The following is a 24,728-nucleotide window of genomic DNA, read 5'->3' on the forward strand; positions in this document are numbered from 1 at the left end:
CTTTTTGCTGCACACAGCAAGATCCCACAAAACAAAATTACTGAGATAAATGACAAGATTGTGTGCTTTAGTGATGTTGGCTGAGGGTAATGTGTTGCAGACTCGGTGTAGAGAACGTTTCATCTGCAAGATTGTGTCATGGATTATTTTGCATCTGTCTCAGTGATGTTATCTAATTAATGTCCAATCCCATGGATACCACTTCTGAAGGTGTAGCAATGCCTTGTAATGGCTCACCAATTGTGCAGTGCCTGTAGAGTGCTGCATTAAATGTGTGACCAAAGCAATGTTGTTCTTAGTTTAATGTAAATTGAGGAAATGAACAGATCATGAAATAGGTGTATGAATTTTCTACGATGCATTTTAGATACGGCTGGATTAACTGAACTGAACAAGAACTGAAAAAAAAATTAGTTAACAATTAGACAGTAAGTTAATATTTTGTAAATAATGGCAAGGAGATAATTGCATGATGTTTCAATTGACAGGGATAAGAGATATAAATCAAGGTTTTCATCTTTGAATCGCTGAAAGATTAAAAATAAACGTAATTTCTTAATTCCTATTAGTTAGGCATAAAATGGCCCATTTCAGTGTCAATAGCACTAACCCTATGTATAGGGGCAGTCCAGTGCAGTAATATCCCTAGATAGGCGGTCACGGTGGCACAGCAGTAGAGTTGCTGTCCTACAGAGTTTGCAGCGCCGGAGACCCTGGTTCAATCCCGACTACGGGTGCTGTCTGTAACGAGTTTGTACGTTCTCCCCGTGACCGCGTGGGTTTCCTCCCACACTCCAAAGACGTACAAGTATGTAGGTTAATTGGCTGGGTAAATGTAAAAAATGTAAAAATTGTCCCTAGTGGGTGTAGGATAGTGTTAATGTACGGGGATCGCTGGGCGGCACGGACTTGGAGGGCCGAAAAGGCCTGTATATATATGATATGATATGATATGATAAACTAAACTAAGCTAAAGATCCACCGAGCTGGCCTATTCCATTACACATCAGCAGTATTTTCCAAATAGGTAACTCAGCTCCACCCTAACAATGTTGTTTTTACTTGTTTGCTGTTTCACATAGTAGGTGTCATATTTCTGGAAGATTAAATACGTGTATATGCTGCACCCCAGTCATTAGGCTGGCAACCAAAGGGCGGTCATGAGTTACGTATCCACAAGACTGACAAAGGCATTTTCTGCTCCTCCCCATACATAAACTGCTACAACAATCTGTCAAAGGAATTAGAATAGAAACTCCCACGGAGTTTGCCTTCAAATTATGTGGCATCTTGAAGAACTTTCCCCAGGGCCTGGGTAAGAAGTAGTTTTAGAATCAAGCCGGGGAAGATTTCTGGTGGCAGAGGATAATTAGAGCCATTTAGTGAGGGAGCATATCTGAGCAGTCGTGCTTTCTATAAGCTTACAGATCTCAACTACCTGTATCTTGATGCCAAAAGGAAGAATCACAGAGGCTTCTGAAGGATTCACTTTTTAACAGAAAATAGTAAGATTCATGGTCCTCTAACAAAGTAATCTGAGCCTCCTGGATTCTTCTGATACCGGGACTGCTGTAGATTCATTGCTACAGACATCTGTGCAAGTCTAGTCAATGGATATTTTTAAGGCGGAGATTGACAGATTCTTGATTAATGAGGGTGTCGTGGGTTATGGAGAGAATGCAGGAGAACGGGGTTGAGAGGGAAAGATAGATCAGCCATGATAGAATGGCGGAGTAGACTTGATGGGCCGAGTGGCCTAATTCTGCTCCTAGAACTTGTGAACTTGCAGCAGCCACCTCAAGGCACTAGACTGATACCATCGGCGCTGTCTCCACAAACAGAAGCATGAGAGATATAGGTAGGATAGGCAGAACTATTTTTCCCAGGGTGGAGATATCAAAGAGGGCATGGCTTTAAGGTGAGAAAGTGAAAGTTTAAAGGAGATGAAGCATAGAAACGAGCAGAGGGCACGGCTTGTTGACTTTTCCTGCTTGATTTTTAGATTTAGAGATACAGCGCGGAAACAGGCCCTTCGGCCCACCGAGTCCGCGCCGCCCAGCGATCCCCGCACATTAACACTATCCTACACACACTAGGGACAATTTTTACATTTGCCCAGCCAATTAACCTACAAACCCGTACGTCTTTGGAGTGTGGGAGGAAACCGAAGATCTCGGAGAAAACCCACGCAGGTCACGGGGAGAACGTACAAACTCCGTACAGACGGCGCCCGTAGTCAGGATCGAACCTGAGTCTCCGGCGCTGCATTCGCTGCAAGGCAGCAACTCTACCGCTGTGCCACTGTGCCGCCTGCTTTGCTTTGCTTTGCCATTAGATACAATCACAGCTTATTCTTTATCTCTCTTAAACGCCACTATTGTATCTGCCTCCACCACCACCCCTGGCAGCAGGTTCTCGGCACCACTTCCCTCTGCGTAAATAAACTTGCCCCACTCATCTCCTTTAAACTTTGGCCTTCTTACAAAGCTATGCCCTCTAGCCTGATATCTCTACCCTGGGAACAAAGTTCTGACTGTCCATCCCATCTCTGGCTCTCATACTTCTATCAGGTCCCCCCTTAACCTCTGGCATTGCAGAGATACCAATCCAAGTTTGTCCAACCTCACGTTGTAGCTAATAGCTTCTGCTCTAGGCATCATTCCAGTAAACATCTGCAACCTCTCCACAGCCTCCACGTACTTCCTTAAACGGGCGACCAGGATTGCACACATCTCCTCTGACTCCTTGGGATTTTGCCCCCAAAACCAACCAGAGTGGAGAGGGAGCATCTGTGGGGTGTTGACGTGAATGTCAAACCCATGCAGTAGGAGCCCACAGGGTTCACGAGTAAACCAACTCCAAAACTCCCCACCCACCCGTCCGCCTGCCTGCCTGGTCGATCAGACACTTCCCGCCCCATCCATGGAAGAGCTTGTGGTTCCCATAAAGCCTCATCCGTCACCTCAGGACCCACAAACTGGAATGGAAGCAAATCACCCTCGGCTCTGGGGGACTGCTGAAGAGTAGTCCGGTGAAGGAGTTCGTATCCAGAGCGGATGGCTGATGGCAAAAACATCAACAATAAAGGTCAGATTAGCAGATGGATGAAGGGTTATTTTATGCCAAGCGAATTCCATAGTTAACTTTTTGGTTATTTTTCCTTCCTTGTACTCCATTTCCTGGGGCTATTTGTTGTTTTACACCCAGCCTCCCCCACCTCTCTGCCACCGTTCCCCCCACACCTGACTAACTATCTCTTAGAATTTGATATTCCCTCTGTGACTCATTTCTGGATAAACCACCACACCATCAATCCCCCCTCCCCCCCCCCCTTTCTAAACCTTTTCATTAGATGATAGGCTGAAACTCTTACAGTGTCTAGTATTTGATAAATATTACACGCTATTCAAATCTTTCGACAGAGTTTCCAGTCTGTAATTCGGAATTTTGTCACTCTTTTGTGCTTCCTTGAATAGCTCTCTGGTCCAATGTGACTCGATGCCATTGTGCAATGACAGGAAATGCCGCTGTGCCAGCTGATTGATGAAGTCCTCCCAATTTTGTAATTCATTTTCTTTCGTGCAAATCGGGGTCGACATCTGGAGACTACAGAGTCTCTGGCATTGCCCATATCCACAAGGAAAAGATCAAAAGAGATTAAAATCACAATACGGCGCTAGTGATAAATAAAATGTTTACTGAGTGCCGCCCTGTGATGTTATGTTAATTTGTGAAGTGGATCTGTCCAAGGGCGGCATGGTAGCACAGCGGTAGAGTTGCTGCCTTACAGCGCCAGAGACCCGGGTTCGACCCTGACTACTGGTGCAGTCTGTACGCTCCCACCGTTTACTCCGGGTGCTCCGGTTTCCTCCCACGCTCCAAAGACATGCAGGTTTGTAGGTTAATTGGCTTCAGTAAAATTGTAAATTGGCCCTAGTGTGTGTAGGATAGTGTTAGTGTGTGTAGGATAGTGTTAGTGTGTGGGGATCATTGGTCGGCGCGGACTCGGTGGGCCGAAGGGCCTGTTTCTGCGCTATAATCTCTAAACTAAACTAAACATTGCTTGGCTGGAAGGGTACAGAATACGTGAAGCCCAGATAATTTACTAGCATAGAACTTAGAACAGCACAGCACAGGCCCTTCGACCCACAATGTCGGTGCTGAACATGATGCCATAATAAACTAATCTGCCTGCACATGATCCATGTCCCTCCATTCCCTGCTTATCTATGTGCTTATTTAAAAGCCTCTTGAATGTTGCAATTGTACATGCCTCCACCACCACCACTCCTGGCAACGCATTCCAGATACCTACTATCTATCCTCTGTGTAAAAAATATTGCCCCGTCCATCTCCTTTAAATTTTAGCGCTCACACCTTAAAAGCTATTATGCCTTCTTGTCTTGACATTTCCACCCTGCAAAAAAAGTTCTGAGGACCCTATCTATGCCTGTCATAATTGCATATATTTCTATCAGGTCCCCCCTGAATCTCCGGAGAAAACAATCCAGGTTTCCCCCACATCTTGTAGCTCACCTACCCATTCCACGTATTGATTGATTGAAGCCTGAAATAATGTGAAAATTCTTGACTGATCCAGAAATTCTAAGGTAACTGGTCTCACAATCTGCAAGGTTTTATTGTTCCATGTCCTGAAACGACCAAGCCAAGAGGAAGTCATTAAGACTATAATTGCCTCTATTTGTGTTAAACTTAGCAGAATGCACATCTATTCACTCCCTCAAGCCTTTTATAGGCTTGCATTAATATTTTACATCAATTGAACGCTGCCTCCACAGTGATTAGAAAGGTCAAAGAGATGTAGAAATGAAGAACTGCAGATGCTGGATTGTACCAAAGATAGACACAAAATGCTGGAGTAACTCAGCGGGTCAAGCAGCATCTCTGGAGAAAAAGGATAGGTGGCATTTTGGGTCGGGCCTCTTCTTTAGACTGAAAGTGGGGGAGGGGGGATGAAGAGCTGGAGGCGAGAAAAGACCAGGACTAATCGGGGGTGATAACAAATGACATCAGGCAGGATGGTGCCCTGGTAGGCCCATTGTTGGCTGGGGAAGGGGTGATCTTCAGGGGGTCACAGTATGGTGAACTTTGGAACTGGTTGCCCGGGTGGAGGGAGGGGGGAGGCGAGGAGGGTAGAGGGGAAGGTAGGTAGAAGTTACTTAAAATTAAAGAATTCACCACACACCGCTGAGTTGTAAGCTACCCAAGCGAAATATGAGGTGCTGTTCCTCCAATTTGCGTGTGGCCTCGCACTACAAATGAGGAGGCCCAGGACAGAAAGGTCAGAGTGGGATTGGGATGGTGAGTTGAAGTGGTTGGCAACCGAGAGATCCCGTGTGCCTCGGCGAACCAAGTGTAAATGTTCAGGGAAATGGTCGCCGAGTCTCAGTTTGGTCTTGCCGATGTACAGGAATCCATACCAGGACATCAGAGAAGTCCTCATTCTTTAGGGAACGGGGGTCCCCCTCTCCCATCATAGATGAGGCCCTCCCTCGTGTCTCCTCAGTACCCCGCAGCTCCGTCCTTGATCCCCCTCCCCTTGGTCGCAACAGAGACAGTCCCCCTGGTCCTCACCTTCCACCCCATCAGCAGTCGCATACAAAACATAATCCTTCGACATTTCCGCCACCTCCAACCAGATCCCACCCCCAGCCACATTTTCACATCTCCAGTGACCGTCCCTCCATAACTCCTTGGTTAACTCATCCCTTCCCACCCAACCCCCCCCCCCTCCCCAGGTACCTTCCCCAGCAAACGCAGAAGAGGCAACACCTGTCCCTATACCTCCTCCCTCGACTCTGTCCAGGGACCCTGACAGTCTTTTCAGGTTAGGCAGAGGTTCACTTGCACCTTCTCCAACCTCATCTACTGTATCCATTGTTCAAGATGTGGACATACGTCGGCGAGACCAAACAGATTGGCCGATCGTTTCACTGAACACCTTCGCTCAGCCCACCTGAACCTACCTGATCTCCCGGTTGCTAAACATTTTAATTCTCCTTCCCATTCCCACACAGACCTTTCTGTCCTCGGTCTCCTCCATTGTCAGAGTGAGGCTAAACCAAATTGGAGGAACAGCAACTTCATATTTTGCTTGGGCAGCTTGCAGCCCAGAGGTATAATTTTTAATTTCTCTAACTTCAGGTCGCCCCGGCATTCCCTCTCCCTCTATCCCTCCCCAACCCAAGTTGGGGAACTTCTCGTTTTCACCCTACAAACAGCTAACAATGGCCTGTTTCCGTTAACACCATTATTTTTTTTGCACATCTTTTATTCATTGTTCTTTATCTCTCTACATCATTGTCTCAATCTCTCGTTTACCTAATCCCTAAACCAGTCTGAAAAAGGGTCTCGAACTGAAAAGTCTCCCATTCCTATAGCATAAGAAAATAACTGCAGATGCTGGTACAAATCGATTTATTCACAAAATGCTGGAGTAACTCAGCAGGTCAGGCAGCATCTCGGGAGAGAAGGAATGGGTGACGTTTCGGGTCACCCATTCCTTCTCTCCCGAGATGCTGTCTGACCTGCTGAGTTACTCCAGCATTTTGTGAATAAGTCTCCCATTCCTTCTCTCCAGAGAAGCTGCCTGTCCCGCTGAGTTACTCCAGCTTTTTGTCTCTATCTTAAGTAAAACTTCTTACTGTGTGGCGAAGAAAATATCAGCATGTCCTCCATGCTGATTCCCCCAATCAACATCATCAAAATATAAATTGGTTTCATCATTATGCTGTTTTGGGGGATCTTGCTGTGCAGGAAGATACGGCCACAGTGATACTCTGCTAGTGGTACTCTGCAGTGATACACAGGGCCACTCTGTTAGCTAGAGTGGGAAAGGGCTCGGCACAGCTTGTATCACTAACTTGGGGCTTGAGAGAGCAGTGCAGGCCAGCGTGCCTCTATCTAGCTTTTTCTTTTTACAAATACTTTATTCCAAAACTAAAACAAACATACAAAGTAATAAAGCGATCAAATCAAAAGCTGCCTATATTGGCAGTTTACAGACAAAACCACGGTCAAATTAAAATACAGCCACCTTTGTCAATAATACATTCGACCTTCTCTGTGTACCTTCGGAGCTGGACTTTGGGAGCAGTGGAGAGGGAAGAGAAGCCTGAAGTTAGAGAAATCAAAAGTTATACCTCTGGCCTGCAAGCTGCCCAAGCAAAATATGAGCTGCTGTTCCTCCAATTTGCTTTAGCCTCACTCTGCCAGGAGCTGCTGATGGGGTATTTGGAGGATGATAGGTCGTAAGTGAGAGGGGTAGAATTAGGCCATTCGGCCCATCAAGTCTACTCCGCCATTCAATCGCGGCTGATCTATCTATCTCTCCCTCCTAACCCATTCTCCCCAGAGAGAGAGAGAGAGAGAGAGCGAGGTGGCCTGTTGCAGGTCGGGCCCGGCTACACCTGAGTCTCCTCCTCCCCCTCCCCGCTCACCTGGAGTCCCCTCCTCCCCGCTCACCTGGAGTCCCCTCCTCCCCCTCCCCGCTCACCTGGAGTCCCCTCCTCCCCCTCCCCGCTCACCTGGAGTCCCCTCCTCCCCCTCCCCGCTCACCTGGAGTCCCCTCCTCCCCCTCCCCGCTCACCTGGAGTCCCCTCCTCCCCCTCCCCGCTCACCTGGAGTCCCCTCCTCCTCCTCCCCGCTCACCTGGAGTCCCCTCCTCCCCCTCCCCGCTCACCTGAAGTCCCCTCCTCCCCCTCCCCGCTCACCTGGAGTCCCCTCCTCCCCGCTCACCTGCTTCCGACTCTCTGCCTCTTCCGCATTCACCTGGAGTCGCGTCGGTCGGGGTGGGAATGAGCCGGAGAGATGGGAATTTGGAGCGGGATCGGAGCCCGCACCGGTCCCCAGCCCTGCTGTTGCTCGGCCCGCTGCTACTGTTGTTGTTGCTGCCCGGTGAGTGAGTGAGTGAGTGAGTGACCAACTCCCCGAGTGACCAGTGTCCTCAAGTCGCTGGGGGTTCCCCCTCCACCCCTCCTCGTCTCCTGCACACCACCCCCTCCTCGCTCACCCTCCCCACTCTCCCCCACCCCCCACTCTTCACTCCCCCAACCTTTCCCCACTCCACTCCTCACTCCCCACCCCCCCCCTCACTCCCCCACCCCCCCCCCTCACTCCCCCACCCCCCCTCACTCCCCCACCCCCCCTCACTCCCCCACCCCCCTCCTCACTCCCCCACCCCCTCCTCACTCCCCCAACCCCCCTCTTCCCCACTCCACTCCCCCACCCCCCTCCTCACTCCCCCATCCCCCTCCTCGCTCCCCCACCCCCCTCCTCACTCCCCCACCCCCTCCTCACTCCCCCAACCCCCCCTTCCCCACTCCACTCTTCACTCCCCCTCCTCACTCCCCCTTCACTTCCCCAACCAACCCCCCCTTCCCCACTCTTCACTCCCCCAACCTTTCCCCACTCCACTCCTCACTCCCCACCCCCCTCCTTGCTCCCCATCCCCCTCCTCACTCCCCCAACCCCCTCCTCACTCCCCCTCCCCTCACTCACTTCCCCCTTCACTCCCCCAACCCCCCCTTCCCCACTCCACTCTTCACTCCCCCTCCTCACTCCCCCTCCTCACTCCCCCAACCCCACTTCTCACTCCCCCTCCTCGCTCCCCCACCCCCTCCTCACTCCCCCAACCCCCCTCTTCCCCACTCCACTCCCCCACCCCCCTCCTCGCTCCCCCACCCCTCCTCCTCACTCCCCCAACCCCACCCCTTTCCCACTCCACTCTTCACTCCCCCTCCTTACTCCCCACCTCGCTCCCCACCCCCCTCCTCACTCCCCCAACCCCCCTCTTCCCCACTCCACTCCCCCACCCCCTCCTCACTCCCCCAACCCCCCCTCTTCCCCACTCCACTCACCCACCCCCCTCCTTGCTCCCCCACCCCCATCCTTGCTCCCCCACCCCCTCCTCACTCCCCCACCCTCCTCCCCCCCTCCTCACTCCCCCACCCTCCTCCCCCCTCCTCACTCCCCCACCCCCCTTCCTCACTCCCCCACCCCCCCTCCTCACTCCTCCATCCCCCTCCCTCACTCCCCCTCCCCCCCTCCTCACTCCCCCACCCCCCTCCTCGCTCCCCCCCCTCACTCCCCCACCCCCCTTCCTCACTCCCCCACCTCCCTCCTCGCTCTCCCCTCCTCACTCCCCCCCCTCCTCACTCCCCCACCCTCCTTCCTCACTCCCCCACCCCCTCCTCACTCCCCCACCCCCCTCCTCACTCCCCCACCTCTCATCCTCCGTGGTAACCTCACCCTACGTGTACACTGTATTCCATTTGTGTCCTTTATTGTAAACCAGTGTGAGGTTCCTTGTGTCTCCTTTATATTGCTATACAAGTTGAATCTTTACTGTTGGTGATGTCTCCTGTGTCCCTCTGCTCCAAACAGGTTCTGCTACTATTGACATTTCTTTGAAACCAACTGTTAGGGGTTTCATTGGAGAAGATATCCAACTGAGTTGTAAGTTCAGAACCTCCTCTCCCATCACACAGCGTCTGACAGTGGACTGGTCTTTCCGACCAGCAAATGGCAAATCAACGCATGGTGTGAGTATCAAGGTTGATTATAGTTCATGTTCTCGGCGCAGAATTAGGCCATTCGGCCCATCAAGTCTACTCCGCCATTCAGTCATGGCTGATCTATCTTTCCCTCTCAACCCCATTCTCCTGCCTTCTCCCCATAACCCCTAATGCCCTTACTAATCAAGAATCTATCAAACTCCACCTTAAAAATATCCAACGACGGCCTCCACCGCTGTCTGTGGCGATGAATTCCACATATTAACCGCCCTCTGACTAAAGAAATTCCTCTTCATCTCCATTCTAAAGATACGCCCTTTTATACTGAGGCCTCTGGTCCTGGACTCTCTCACTAGTAGAATCATCTTCTCCACATTCACTCTATCCAGGCCTTTATTCAGTAAGTTTCAATGAGGTCCCCCCTCTCATTTCCTTAGATAACAACAATGCTACCTTTTTTGGAGAACGCATTTATTAATGTAACCTGAAGGCACAAGATGTACACTGGGATGTTTGCCCCTGATGTGTTTGATCGTACCTTTGAGGTCTGTTTAAAGATTTTTGAAGGAATGTCTGTATTTCACTTTCTTCTTCCAGTAAGAAATGTGATGAATTTTTCGTCATAGTGTGGCGATCGTTTGCAACATGTCTCCCATGTGTCCCATTCTTACATTCTCATGTAAGGCACTGAGAATCCAGAACTTTATCCAGAAAAGTGCTCTGAATCAACTGAACGTTTCCAAAGAGCACTGAGAGCCATAGAGCCATACACACAGAAACAGGCCCTTCAACCCACCAAGTCCATGCTAGCATCAAGTACATCTACTAATCCAATTTTCCGGTACTCGGCCCTTAACATCTTGGCCATCTCTCAGACTGTGTGATCTGTATTTTAACGGCATCTGGGTGAGAAAATTCTTCTTCCGATGCCCTCTAAACTATTTGTACCTCCGAGGGTCTAACCATCAATTGTGCACATAGATAGTCTAGCCTTATCACATCGCATTTTTCAAGATAAAATTCCAACTCTTTAGTCTGCTATACTTTATTCATCCTCTGCTGATGCACGGGCAATGCGGAGGGAGTTTTGTGTGGTTGGGAGGATGCTTCACTTCGAGGGGCTGCACAAATTAAATGCTCTAAAGTTTACTGAATAATAAATGAGTCGTAGGGCTACATAGCACATAATCAGGACCTTCCGTCCAATTTGTCCATGTTGACCAAGTTACCCAACCAAGCTAGCCCCACATGCTTGCACTTGGCCCAGATCCCTCCAAACCTTCCCTATCCATTTTAAACAAAGTATTAGTCGAGGGCTGTGTCGGCCTACATCACTATTTATACAAAGAATGAGGAACCTGATGTCCTGACTGAGAATTATTACATAACAAAAGCAGGAAGCAGTTCATTAGTGCATCTTCAATATACTAAACTCTCATTTGTTTGTTTGCCCCTAAACTACAGCCCAAACGGTACACGATAGCGCGACAGTTTTAGGCCCACCTTACTCACTGTCATCCCTTTGGTGCTAATTGGAAGAAGTTTCATTGAAATCGGTGTTATATTTTTTATTCACATTTTAAAGTTTAAATCTATCTCGGAGGGAGGGGGAGGAGGGAGGATAAGGGGGGGGGTTGAGGGGGATGGAGTGGGGGGGGAGAGAGGATAAGGGGGGGTTGAGGGGGGGAGGAGAGGGTGCTGCACCAATGCAGGAGAGGTTTGGGCCCAATGGGTCCACTTGGTCTAGTTACATTTAATAGTCAATAGTGTGGAAACAGGCCCTTTGGCCCAACCTGCCCACACCAACCAACATGTCCCATCTACACTAATATTTAAACGCTTATTAATGACCAGCCTTGGGGATACAAATCATAATTTTCAAATGGCGCAGAAGAAATCTGATACCTCTTGCCAAAATAGTCATGTTTACAAGTCTGTGTTGTGGTCTCTGCAGAGTTAACTGATAGATTGTAATAATATATAAATGGAATGCGCAGACACGTGGTTAATGAAGTTCAATACAGAGACTCTGGAATTGTGCTACCTGGGACTGTGATGTGAAGCAGGTTCTGTTGTGTCTTTTGAGAGGGAATTGGATATAACACATGGTGAAGAAAATGTTGTAAACCTGCAGAGGAAGGACAGTGGGGGAGTTGGGGGAGGGGAATTAGTGATCTCCTCTCATTGAGATCTGCAATGGACACTGGGCAAAATGGCCTCGCTCTGTGCCATTACTATTCTATGATATATGATCTTAAGTCTTTTTGAGTTCCAAGAGGCTGCCGGTACAACGGCAAAGCTTTTCATTGGTGGTGAAGCAATTCCACACAACCTGTGCGGGACTGTATAAATGCAAATTCACTGTTAATAAAGCTAATCTGCTGAGTCGCTGAATTCTGCATCTCATCCACTGTGTGATTTTTTTTTTGTGTCACCAGCTGGCTGTGGTATTTTGCATTAAGCTCCATCCTTTGATGTTTTTTTTGTTAGTGTTCGTTTAATTGCCCTTCCTTCTGTGTAATTGGCTCCTTCCTTCCTGAGGCCAGTTGTTGTATCTACACGCTGATGGTGGGCTTTTATCAGAAGCTTCCTCTGCCCAGCTAGGAGACGTGCTCGGTCTGCCCCACTCCACACTGACGTCGCGTCTGCGATGATGAAGAAATGACGTTTGTTTTTCCTGGTTATTACTTGTCTCAACAAATGGTGCTGCCATATGTGGCAGATAACTGTTTGATAAGCGAGGATGAGAGAGACGGGTGGCAGTGGGACCTGCTGTTTTGCATGGAGTAAAGGCTTGATCTCTGGCTCGAATCCATGACCTTCTGACACAGAGGGGCGTCATTGTGCCACTTGATGATTAGGGTTGTTGGAATTGGAAGTGAGAGGTTACTACTGTCCAAGGAGCTGTGTAGGTTAAGAAAATAACTGCAGATGCTGGTACAAATCGATTTATTCACAAAATGCTGGAGTAACTCAGCAGGTCAGGCAGCATCTCGGGAGAGAAGGAATAGGTGACGTTTCGGGTCGAGACCCTTCTTCAGACTGATGTCAGGGGGGCGGGACAAAGGAAGGATATAGGTGGAGACAGGAAGATAGAGGGAGAACTGGGAAGGAGGAGGGGAAGGGAGGGATAGAGGAACTATCTAAAGTTGGAGAAGTCGACGTTCATACCACTGGGCTACAAGCTGCCCAGGCGAAATATGAGGTGCTGTTCCTCCAATTTCCGGTGGGCCTCACTATGGCACTGGAGGAGGCCCATGACAGAAAGGTCAGACTGGGAAAAGGAGGGGGAAGTTAAAGTGCTCGGCCACCGGGAGATCAGTTTTGTTAATGCGGACCGAGCGCAGGTGTTCCAGTCTTTCCAGGTGAGACAAAGGTTCACCTGCACCTCCTCCAACCTCATCTATTGCATTCGCTGCTCTAGATGTCAACTTATTTACATCGGCGAAACCAAGCGCAGGCTCGGCGATCGCTTCGCTGAACACCTGCGCTCGGTCCGCATTAACGCAACTGATCTCCCGGTGGCCGAGCACTTTAACTCCCCCTCCCATTCCCAGTCTGACCTTTTTGTCATGGGCCTCCTCCAGTGCCATAGTGAGGCCCACCGGAAATTGGAGGAACAGCACCTCATATTTCGCTTGGGCAGCTTGCAGCCCAGTGGTATGAACATCGACTTCTCCAACTTTAGATAGTCCCTCTCTTCCCCTCCTCCTTCCCAGATCTCCCTCTATCTTCCTGTCTCCACCTATATCCTTCCTTTGTCCCGCCCCCCTGACATCAGTCTGAAAAAGGGTCTCGACCCGAAACGTCGCCCATTCCTTCTCTCCCGAGATGCTGCCTGACCTGCTGAGTTACTCCAGCATTTTGTGAATAAATCGAGCTGTGTAGGTTGGTCTCTCTCATTGTTACTTCCTCAACAATGCAGTGCCTGTTCAAGACTGCCCTTTCGTAAATGCACTGCTCCTTCACTTGAGGTCCCTGCGATAGACCAGCCGACTGACCCGAGCCGTTGGAAGGGGGACTGACAGGGTGAGCGACGCTGCAGGAGGGGCGTCAGTGCCATCCCTCTGACGGTGCGATCCAATGGTGAATGCTGCATTCACGCAACAGTACAGCACAGGAACAGGCCCTTCATGTCCGTTCCAAAATTGAAGTCATTATACTAACCTCCTGCCTGTTTCTGTGCTGTATGACTCTATTGGACCAAACATGAGCAAATAGGGACTAGCATAGACAAGGCATCTTGGGCAGGTTGGGCTGAACGACTATCCCCGTGCTGTACAACTGTATGACACCTCTGCCCACATGATCCATGTCCGTCCTTTCCTGCATATTCATGCCTCTCCAGAATTCTTCAATTCCCTGGGCACTACCCCTCCATTGCCACTGTCTCTCCAAGCTCCAGACTTCACCTGGCTGCCCTCTGATGACCGTGCTGGTCCTCAGTGCTGTATCTCTGATGTCCTGCACTCCCTCAGTACAGCCCCTCCAACAACACTCCCTGCTCCCCCTCAATCGCACTTGCATCTGCTCGACAGGATTATTGAGTGGGGCCCTGGTAAGCTGGCTATCCAGTCCAGCTCATTCCCAAACTTCATCAGCTGACAGAGGATTTACAATCCTATTACAATCAAAACCACCTTGTGTTGAGGAGTTGTAAAACACTCTACTTTACAAGCAGATTGTTTTACAGCCTCTTCAGTTCAATAAAGACCGTGGTTATTTGTTTGTTAACACTGGATGCTGAACTATCAGCTCCCTGCCAGTCAAACACCGAGCAACTGGCCTGGTACATCATTGGGGTGGCACAGTGGCACCGCAGTAGAGTTGCTGCCTTCAAGCACCAGAGACCCAGGTTCGATCCTGACAAAGGGTGCTGTCTGTACAAAGTTTGTACGTTCTCCCTGCGACCGCGTGGGTTTTCTCCAGGTGCTCCGGTTTCTTCCCACACTGTAAATTGTAAAATTGTTCCTAATGTGTGTGATGGTGCTAGTGTACGGGGCGATTGCTGGTCGGCATGGACTCAGTGGGCCGAAGGGCCCGTTTCCACACTGTATCCGAGTACAGTGGTCTTCTTATCGAATTAACATCACAAGATTAGAAATTGTTTAGCCAGAGCTGAACACACTTCTCGGTGTCTGCATACAGTTGCGTCTTGTGTGTCTTGAGCGTGGTGGTGGAAAGATTGGTGGAAACAGGGCCACCACGTGAACGCTATCTCCTTGACCCCAGTACAGTGGAGGGTGGCTGTGTGCGGAGGGGGCACAGTACAGTGGTGGGTGCCTGTGTGTGGGGGGGGAACAGTACAGTGGAGGGTGGCTGTGTGCAGGGGGGGGGGGGCATACACAGGAGCACCGATGCCCCACGACAGCAAATAAATTTGGAGATATGCTCATGTGTTAACTCATGGATAACGCAAACACATTTAATATTTATATTTTGTTTCTTATAATTCCACCCATCCTTTTTCTCCAGAGATGTTGCTTGACCTGAGTTACTCCAGCACTTTGTGCCCATTTGTGCATTATCCAGCATCTGCACTTCTTTGTTTCTGAATAAAGGCTAGTTTGTTCTTGTTTACTATCCCTACATCCCAGCCACAGTGAAGCTGGTTGACAACTGGGAACACAGCCAGCCTCCTGGTTGTTTCGTGTCAGCATCACAGAGCAGGGGACCACCACCCAGCAGCTTATTTTTAGTGGGTCTGTGTGAAAACTTGTCTGAACGAGCAGACATCACTGTAGGATTTACAGCATCTCATGATTTCAATCTCACAATTTCATCTTGTATTCAAGGCCAGCAGTTTCTCAACTGCTGAGAGGAATTTAACAGGGTCACAACTTCCTGGTTTTTCCCTTGCCCATCCTTTGGGAACTGGGAATTGGCTCACATTCCAGTTCTCCCATGTTACTGTCCTTCCCACAGAAATTATGGAAAACTTCCAGTCATTCTCTCTGATATTTCTCCCTCCCTCAGAACTCAAAATGTCAACCATCCAATGACCTGTACGAAATTACCCTCAGTCCCATCTCCTTGAATAACAACTCCCATCAACATTCTCCACACCCTCCCCTTTACTCTTTGGCTGTGAAAACACAGATTACTCGCACGTTGCAGTGAGTCTGAAGCCGTGCCTCGCTCCCTATCTTGTTCACTGTTCAAGTTTAAAACTTTCGATCAATTGTCCCAGTTGGTTCTTGCTTTTTCTCATCCTTATTTTGTACATTCCCTTTACCTCTGATCAGCTCCTTACTGTCTCCTAGAGTCATAAAGCACAGACACAGGTGTTTTTCTGACCAACCAAGTCTAATGCCCACCAAAAATCACCCATTTACACTACTACATTAATCAGTGTTAATTCCTCCCGCATTATTCTCTTCTGCATATTCTAAGGAATAGCCAGGATAGACAGCCGCAGAACATAGAGGAGTGCAGCACAAGAACAGCCCACAATATCTGTGCCGAACATGGTACCAATACCATCGCTTATCTACCCGCACATCTGTATACTAAATCTCTCGTTTGTTTGTTCCTGAACTACAGCCAAAACGGTACACCGTAGCACGACAATTTTAGGCCCGCCTTGCTCATCGTCGTCCCTTTGGTGCTATTGGAAGATGTTTCATTGGAATCGGTGTTATATTTTTAAAGTTATTCACATTTTAAAGTTTAAATCTATCTCCTAGGGAGGGAGGATGAGGGGGATGGAGTGGGGGGGAGGGAGAGGGGAGCGGGGGAGGAGAGGGTGCTGCACCAATGCAGGAGAGGTTTGGGCCCAACGGGTCCACTTGGCCTAGTAATCTATATCCCCCCATTCCCTGCTTATCCGTACATCTATGCAAAAGTCCCTTAAATGCTGCTATCATATCTGCCTCAACCACCACCCCCAACAGTGTGTTCCAGACACTCACGACCCTCTGCGTAAACGATTTGGCCCGCATATATGCTTGAAACTTTCCCCCTCGCATCTTAAAGCTGCACACTCTAGTAGTTGACTTTTCCATCCTGGGAAAAAAGTTCAGTTTGTTTAAGAAGGAACTGCAGATGCTGGTTTACACTGAAGATAGACACAAAATGCTGCAGTAACTATGCTGCCTGTTCTGTTTGTTTACCCTATTAATGCCTCTCATAATTTTCAATAAACAATTTTTATTAAATTATTTTATAAACAGAACCTTTTCCCAGGATGAAAATAAAAGATACTGTGCTGGAGGGTATAGCTTTAAAGTAAAAGGGGAAAATTGCAAAAGAGAGGGCGGCACGGTGGCGCAGCGGTAGAGTTGCTGCCTTACAGCGAATGCAGCGCCGGAGACTCAGGTTCGATCCTGACTACGGGCGCCGTCTGTACGGAGTTTGTACGTTCTCCCCGTGACCTGCGTGGGTTTTCTCCGAGATCTTCCGTTTCCTCCCACACTCCAAAGACGTACAGGTTTGTAGGTTAATTGACTGGGTAAATGTAAAAATTGTCCCTAGTGTGTGTAGGATAGTGTTAATGTGCGGGGATCGCTGGGCGGCACGGACTCGGTGGGCCGAAGGGCCTGTTTCCGCGCTGTATCTATAAATCTAAATCTAAGGCCAGTTTTTTTACACAGAGGCTGGTGAATGCCTGGAATGTGCTGGCACGGCTGGTAGTGACGGCAGAAATGATAGTGGCGTTAAAAGACTTTTGGATAGAGCATGGATATGCAAGGAATGGAGAGATATGGATTGTGTGCAGGTAGATAAGAGTTAGTCTGGGCATCATGTGTGAAGATCGCTGGTTTGCACGGACTCGTCCAAGTGGCCGAAGGGCCATACTGTTCTACCCGCGCTTTTAATTCCACTTGTTTAATTTAGTTTAGAGATACAGCACAGAAACAGGCCCTTCGGCCCAACGAGTCCGCGCAAACCAGCGATCTTCACACACTAGCGCCATCCTACACACACTAGGGACAATTTACAATTTTACCACGCCAATTGGCCAACAAACCCGTACATCTTTGGAGTGTGGGAGGAAACCGGAGCACCCGGAGAAACCCACACAAGTCACGCACGGGGAGAATGTACAAACTCTGTACAGACAGCACCCATAGTCAGGGTAGAAATTGGGTCTCTGGTACTGTAAGGCAGCAACTCTACCGCTGCGCCACCGTGCCACACTTACTTAAGGGCTTATTCACAATTAATGTGGATAGTTAATACGTTTGTTTGGAATAATTTTTAAATGTGCACCTTCTAAGGGTCCAATCCAGGATAACATTTGTCCTGGGACAACCCTCGCCTCCTCATCCCTCCATCAGCACCCAGCTCCCACACATCATTCATGAGTGGCTTCCCACGAGGTCCATCCATTCACCTCGCCTGCTTGGCGCCAGTCAAATGCAACCTGCTCTCAATGACAGAACAAAACCCATCTGGTGGGAATGGGGAAAGGACATGAAGCCCACCCACACCATTCATGGACCCTCCTACCTCCCCACTTTAAATAATGCTGATTGAGAAGGTATCATATGCCAAGGTGGATGAGTATGTGCTGAGACTCGAGTGTTCTGTCAAATAATCTAATCCTACAACTCCTGTGAAACCATTGTAAAACCATCAACATACCACCAATCCATTATTATTTGACAGTGAGTTTAAGATTGCAATTAATTGTGACTTCATCTCGAAATAAATTGCAATTAGCACTTTTAATCAATTGAGGACCCCATCTGTTACAGCGTTTCAAGTTTGTTGTAACCCTCAAAATCACCTTCTTAAACGGGTCCATTCCTGATTTGTGCCCCTCTTATTTATTTTTACTATTTGGTGATACCATGCAATTTTGTAGATTTTTTTAAAAAAGTGAGCAGGGGCCCTATTTGTCCAGGTGCACTGAGTTTTTTAGTCGAGCATTCTTGTCCGTCAGTGACTGCCCTGCACTGTCCTATCCTGTAGTGCTCTGCCCTGCCATTCACTCTCCAGAGAGCTGTTCCTTTGCGTGGAGCATTGAGTTAATGTTCACAGTGGCAGTGCATTCCTCCCGTGTGGCAGATGCGCCACCCAGTGGTAATATTTTCTATTGCAGTTCGGAGTGCAAGGTTCTGAGTTCACAACGTTGACTTCCAAGTGTGTAGGAAGGAACTGCAGGTGCTGGTTTAAACCAAAGATAGACATAAAAGGCTGGAGTAACTCAGCGAGTCAGACAGCATCTCTGGGGCTGTCTGACCCGCTGAGTTACTCCAGCCTCTTGTGTCTATCTTCGGTTGACTTCTAAGTGTTGGAGTAACTCAATAGGTCAGACAGCATCTTTGTAGAACATGGACAGGTGACATTTTCAGCCATGACCCTTCTCCATTGCGTTTGTGATAGGAGGTCATTATTGAACCCGCATCTCCGGCGCTGTGAGGCCACAGCTTTACCAGCTGTGCCATTGTGCCGGTCTTGGTTGGCCATGGTCAGCGCTGGAATGTGGTAGGCAGCCAGCGGTGGCATTGCTATCGTGGGAGACGATTGCTCTGTGGCCTCGGTGGTTGTGGGTTGAACTGAGCCCTGGTCACGTTGCCACTCTCTCCCTCCACAGATACTGTACTACCACTCAGCGGTGTTCCCTGCCGCACAAGGCCCATTGAAGGATCGAGTCCTGTGGAACGGGAATGTTATGAATGGCAACGCTTCGATCATCATCAAGAATCTGACGCAGATCGACAATGGGACGTTCAGTTGTGTGGTGCAGAACCCACCGGATCTCAGCAGTATTGTGCCGACTACTGAGCTCACCGTCATCAAGAAAGGTGAGCAACTCAGAGGGAATGTGAAGGGAACCATTTTGTACCTGCTTGTTAAAGTGTGAGGCTGTGATCCGTAAAAACTCTGTACAGGCAGTGCCCATAGTCAGGATCAAACGCAGGTCTCTGGCGCTGTAAAGCAGCAACTCGACCGTTGAATCGCTGTGCCACCTAAATTGTTCAATTAATCTAGAGTCCGCTGCCGTAAATCAACTAATTAATAAATTTAGTGGAAAATAACTTTATCAAACAGACACAACATGCTGGGGTAACTCAGCGGATCAGGCAGCATCCCTGGAGAACATGGACAGGTGATGTATCAGGTCGGGACCCATTTTCAGACGGGGGATAGGAGCTCACTAACATCAGTCTGAAGAAGGGTCTCGACCCGAAACGTCACCCATTCCTTCTCTCCAGAGATGCTGCCTGTCCCGCTGAATTACTCCAGCATTTTGTGTCTACCTTCACTAACAGAGGATGCACGTTAAGGAAAATAGTTTCAAAATGAAATAAAAAAGTACATGAGGGGAAAAAGAATAAAAAACTGAAAAACGGTGACTTAGTTTAGTTTAGAGATACAGCGTGGAAACTGGCCCTTCAGCCCACCGGGTCCCTGCCGACCAGCAATCCCCGCACACTGACACTATCCTACACACACTGGGGACAATTGACAATTTTACCGAAGCCAATTAACCTATAAAACTGTAGGTCATTGGAGTGTAGGAGGAAACCGGAGCACCTGGAGAAAACCCACGCAGGTTACGGGAAGAACGTACAAACTCCGTACATACAGCAGTCGTAGTTGGAATTGAACCCGGATCTCTGGCGCTGTAGGGCAGCAACTCTACCGCTGCACCTCCATAGAAGGAATGATAGGAGGTGTACACTATCCGTTTGGGCTGAATGGCCTGTTTCTGCGCCGTGTGTTCAGTGTAACTGGCCTTGCTTCTGTCTGCACAGAGCTCCCGTTCCGCCTGAGTGTGGTAGTGGTGCTGATGTTGTTGGTGGTCGTTCCCACTCTGCTGGTGGTCATCGTGCTCCTGGTGTGGACGGCCAAGAGGTTTGATTGCTGCGGATCTAACGCCAGCAAGTCGCCGATTGAGGTGGTGGAAGGGTAGGTGCAGAACCGGGTTTGGTGTTATTGAGCAAACCGGCAACTTCCTTCCAAAGCCCAGAGCACTGTCTGATCAGCGAGTTACTGTAACAAATCAGGCCCTACATTACACTACACTGCACTACACTATACTGCCCTACACCACAGGTCCACTGTCTCGGGGACCTGGGGTGGAGGCTACTACACCGAGGAGTCCCGTGCAAACTTTGTATTGCGGTTCCCAGACTCGCCAGCCGCCTGCCACGTCTGCGGGCTGGAAGAGTCTGTGTTCCACGTGTACATGGAGTGTGTGAGTCTGTGTTCCACGTGTACATGGAGTGTGTGAGTCTGTGTTCCACGTGTACATGGAGTGTGTGAGTCTGTGTACCATGTGTACATGGAGTGTGTGAGTCTGTGTTCCACGTGTACATGGAGTGTGTGAGTCTGTGTTCCACGTGTACATGGAGTGTGTGAGTCTGTGTACCACGTGTACATGGAGTGTGTGAGGTTGCTGCCCCTGTTCCAATATCTAAAGGGGCTGCTCCTTGCCTTCTGGCTGGACTTCACACCCACCATCCTCATCTTTGGACACTCTGCGTAGGGGGAGAGGGTAGAGCTGAAGATGTCCTGGTTGGGTTGCCCCTGGGCCTGGTCACGCTGGCCATCCGCGAGTCACGGCGCCAGGCGGAAGAGGGCTCTGCCCGAGCTGGCTGCCTGCGCCTTTTCCGGGGTTACGTCCGTGCCCGGGTGGGGTTGGAGAGGGACTACGCGCTGTCCATGGGAACCCCGGTGGAGTTCCGGGACCGCTGGGCACCCCAGGGGGGTCGAATGCATCCTTAATAAGGATGGGGAAATAGTTATTTAGGAATATTTTCTTTAGTTGTATTATGGTGGGTGGGTTTGTTTGAATTGTTTAGTATTGTAAATAGTATTGTAAATAATTGAATAAATCTATTTTTGGTTTTAAAAAAAGAGAACAGTGAGCTGATTTTCCAGCTAGCCGCTTAGTGGAAGGTCTGGTGGCAATAGAACAGTTGTTCATGGAATCACAGGTGACAGTTCAGTTAGTTTATTGTCACGTGTACCGAGGTACAGTGAAAAGCTTTTGGTGCGTGCTAACCAGCCAGCGGAAAGACAATACATGATTACATTGGACAAATACAGGGAATAATATTTAGAATAACGAAAGAGGACATTTGGTCCATTAAAGGCTATTCCAGCTGTTACTGATGTGGTGAATTAATCCCCTCTCCTGGTCGTCTCCTCACTATTTGATTGTCTTTTCATCACGTTCATCCCATTCTCTTCTGAATCTGCTGCCAGTGTCACATCGAGCTACATCAGATCCTAAAATTTCCCCTTAAAACAAAACTGGCTTCCCTCGTCACCCCTGGCACGTTTGTTAGGTTGTGTGTTGTTCTTGCGTTTTAGGAGCAGAATTAGGCCATTTGGCCCATCAAGTCTCCTCCGCCATTCAATCATGGCTGAGCTATCTTTCCCTCTCAACCCCATTCTCCTGCCTTCTCTCCATAACCCCTGACACCCGTACTAATCAAGAATATGTCAATCCCCCCCTTAAAAAAATCCATTGACTTGGCCTCCACAGCTGTCTGCAGCAATGAATTCCACAGATTCACCACCCTCTGACTAAAGAAATTCCTTCTAATCTCCTTTCTAAAGGTATGTCCATTTATTCTGAGGTCATGGCCTCTGGTCCTAGACTCTCCCACTAGTGGAAGCATCCTCTCCATATCCATGTTGTAGTGTCCCCAGTGTCCGAGGATGTTGGCACTAAATCTAAGATGATCTTAAACCCATTTGGGCATGGAGACAGCAGCAGATCCCACAATCCCGACACCCCTTCCCCTTTCCAAACACCCTCCCATTTCCCCTATTCACCTTCCAGAGACCCCCATTCACACACACCCAACACTCCTTGCCAAAGTGCCACTTCCCCACCCAAACCCCTTCTGCCCCTGGTGCTTGGGAAGTCTACAAAGGATTCATTTACTCTTTGGTCAATGCAAATGCTACTTTTCTTCCTTAAATATTGAGTTTATTACTTTGAGGAAATTAATCTTGCTCTTGCTACCAATTACTAACACTAACTGGAGCTCTCTTCCTGTACAGAGATGATGATGCCTCTGAAGATGGTTTGAGGAGAGGGTGTTGCAGGCCATGTATTGCTTGTTTGCAGGTGGGTGCCAGCACGAACCGTCCAGAAACCACCCCTCACCCCCCTCCCCACTCCCACCCCCACCTCCCAATCGGGACTGCCCCTGAGAGGAGGCAGGCGTCGAGGGTCAGGGGAGGTATAAAGGAGGCAGGAAGGTAACTGGTTGGGGAAGTGTGGGGGGAGATGGGAGACAGGGCGTGGTTGGTACATCGGTTTCACTTTGGACTGCCCCTTGGCCAACCTGTGCCCGACATTGGTCAGTAGATTAATTCGATGCTCTGGAGTCCGCAAACATTTGTGGTGACAACGGCAAAGAGCTGAGATGAAGGAATGCATCCAAACGCAATCCAATGGCAACTTGTAACCCGTCACACCAACATCACAAGGATGTGCAGGGAAGGAGATGGAAACCATGTGGTGTAGAGGCAAGCTTGGCTGAGTCATCACCTACACCAACACAGTCCAGGGCAAGGCTGCGATCCCACGTTTCTTTAGCTGTAGTGGGTCAGGGACTGCGTCGGTAGGTTAGTGTATGAACTGTGAGAAGCCCCGTGCACTATTAGTATTCAAGGCAAGAGTGTCGGTAAAGGGAGAGTTGACTGGATCAGATATATGGTCCTTTGTTTGCATTTCTCATAGAGGAAGGCCATTCAGCCCATTGCATCACTGTTGTGTTCAGAGCAATCCCATCTCTCCATCGATTTCCTGGCATCCTATTCACCACACCCTGATTTTCCTACCATCAACCTAAACCAGGGGTAATTTACAGTGGCCAGTTTACCATTGGGATGCGGAAACAGGGCTCGCGGTGACGGGGGGGGACGTGCAAACTCCACATAGACGGGTGGCACTACCATCTGCTGAACCACTCTGCCACCCTGTGGCCAAGCTGTGCCCCTACACTGCTCGGGGACCATATGCTGGAGAAGGATAGAGCAAGCCTTGTGTCGCCCTCTTCCATACCTGTGGTGGGTGACCTGGCAATTTTCCAGATGATTTAGACAATAGACAATAGGTGCAGGAGTAGGCCATTCAGCCCTTCGAGCCAGCACCGCCATTCAATGCGATCATGGCTGATCACTCTCAATCAGTACCCCGTTCCTGCCTTCTCCCCATACCCCCTCACTCCGCTATCCTTAAGAGCTCTATCCAGCTCTCTCTTGAAAGCATCCAACGAACTGGCCTCCACTGCCTTCTGAGGCAGAGAATTCCACACCTTCACCACTCTCTGACTGAAAAAGTTCTTCCTCATCTCCGTTCTAAATGGCCTACCCCTTATTCTTAATTTAGTTTGGTTTAATTTAATTTATTGTCATGTGTAGCGAGGTACAGTGAAAAGCCTTTGTATTGTGCTAAGATTGTACATGATTACAATCGAGCCATTCACAGTGTATGGTTACATGGTCAGGGAATAACATGAAGAATGCTTAGTGCAGGATAAAGCCAGTAAAGTGCGGTCAAAGACAGTCCAAGGGCCTCTACTGAGGTAGATAGTAGTTTTATTGTTCTTGTGTTTCTTTTTCCCCAGGATACCGATGATGAAGAAGATGAGGATTTCCATCAGTTTTACCCCGTGTCAGAGTCGGTTACATAGCCCGATGTTTTCCTTGCTCCTTTTCTCAGTGGGTGTCCCCTTATCAGTGTCGGGGAGGGAACAGTCTTTCTGTCACCACTCCAGCTGATGCATGCGTAGGGTGGGGGTGGGTCTCGTGACATCCTGTCTTCTCTCTCCTGCTTCACTCGGGTAAAAAGGATGAATAAATATGTATATTTTTAAATTGAGGACTTGCTAAATCTACAGTGAGATTTTAACACCGGTTAGCTCTATTTCCGGTTTTTAAACCACAGAAACGTATATGTGAATAGGGAGCAGATCCATTAAATCTATATGTACGAGGCCTTCTCTGACATTCAGTAAGACATGGCCGATCTTCTACAACTACAACATTTACATTGACATGGGGGCGTGGCTGCGTTCTGTTATCGTTTAAATGTTTCTTTTGATTTATTTTTAACTCTGTATATGTGGGGGGGGGGGGTGGGGGAAACCTTTTTTTCCAATCTCCTCCTCAACGGAGATGCGACCTTTACCGTGTTGTGTCTCCGTTCGCGCTACGGCCTGACAGGAGTCGCCGGCCTCCAGCTGGGATCGACCTTGAAGACTCCGGTCGCAGGGC

General features: G+C 49.0%; 1 protein-coding gene across 1 annotated transcript; it reads left to right on the forward strand.

Annotated features, from left to right (window-relative positions):
• The first annotated feature begins 7,676 nt into the window (after nt 1–7,676).
• Nucleotides 7,677–24,516, forward strand: LOC144608714 (myelin protein zero-like protein 3). The gene is made up of 6 exons (XM_078426738.1): nt 7,677–7,917; nt 9,406–9,563; nt 19,078–19,288; nt 20,243–20,396; nt 22,506–22,572; nt 24,080–24,516. Exons 1-6 carry the CDS (start codon nt 7,818–7,820, stop codon nt 24,143–24,145), a joined length of 756 nt encoding a protein of 251 aa, XP_078282864.1. The 5' UTR covers nt 7,677–7,817; the 3' UTR covers nt 24,146–24,516.
• Nucleotides 24,517–24,728: the final 212 nt, after the last annotated feature.

Source organism: Rhinoraja longicauda, chromosome 32, assembly GCF_053455715.1.
Source record: "Rhinoraja longicauda isolate Sanriku21f chromosome 32, sRhiLon1.1, whole genome shotgun sequence".
In the NCBI taxonomy this organism is placed as follows: Eukaryota; Metazoa; Chordata; class Chondrichthyes; order Rajiformes; family Arhynchobatidae; genus Rhinoraja; species Rhinoraja longicauda.

Bases quoted from the DNA above. Each gene is read 5' to 3' on its own strand.
- LOC144608714 (XM_078426738.1), top strand. From the start codon at position 7,818: ATGAGCCGGAGAGATGGGAATTTGGAGCGGGATCGGAGCCCGCACCGG. The intron at 9,564-19,077 runs GTGAGTATCAAG...CTCCCTCCACAG, and splicing joins ATGGCAAATCAACGCATGGT to ATACTGTACTACCACTCAGC. The intron at 20,397-22,505 runs GTAGGTGCAGAA...CTTCCTGTACAG, and splicing joins CCGATTGAGGTGGTGGAAGG to AGATGATGATGCCTCTGAAG.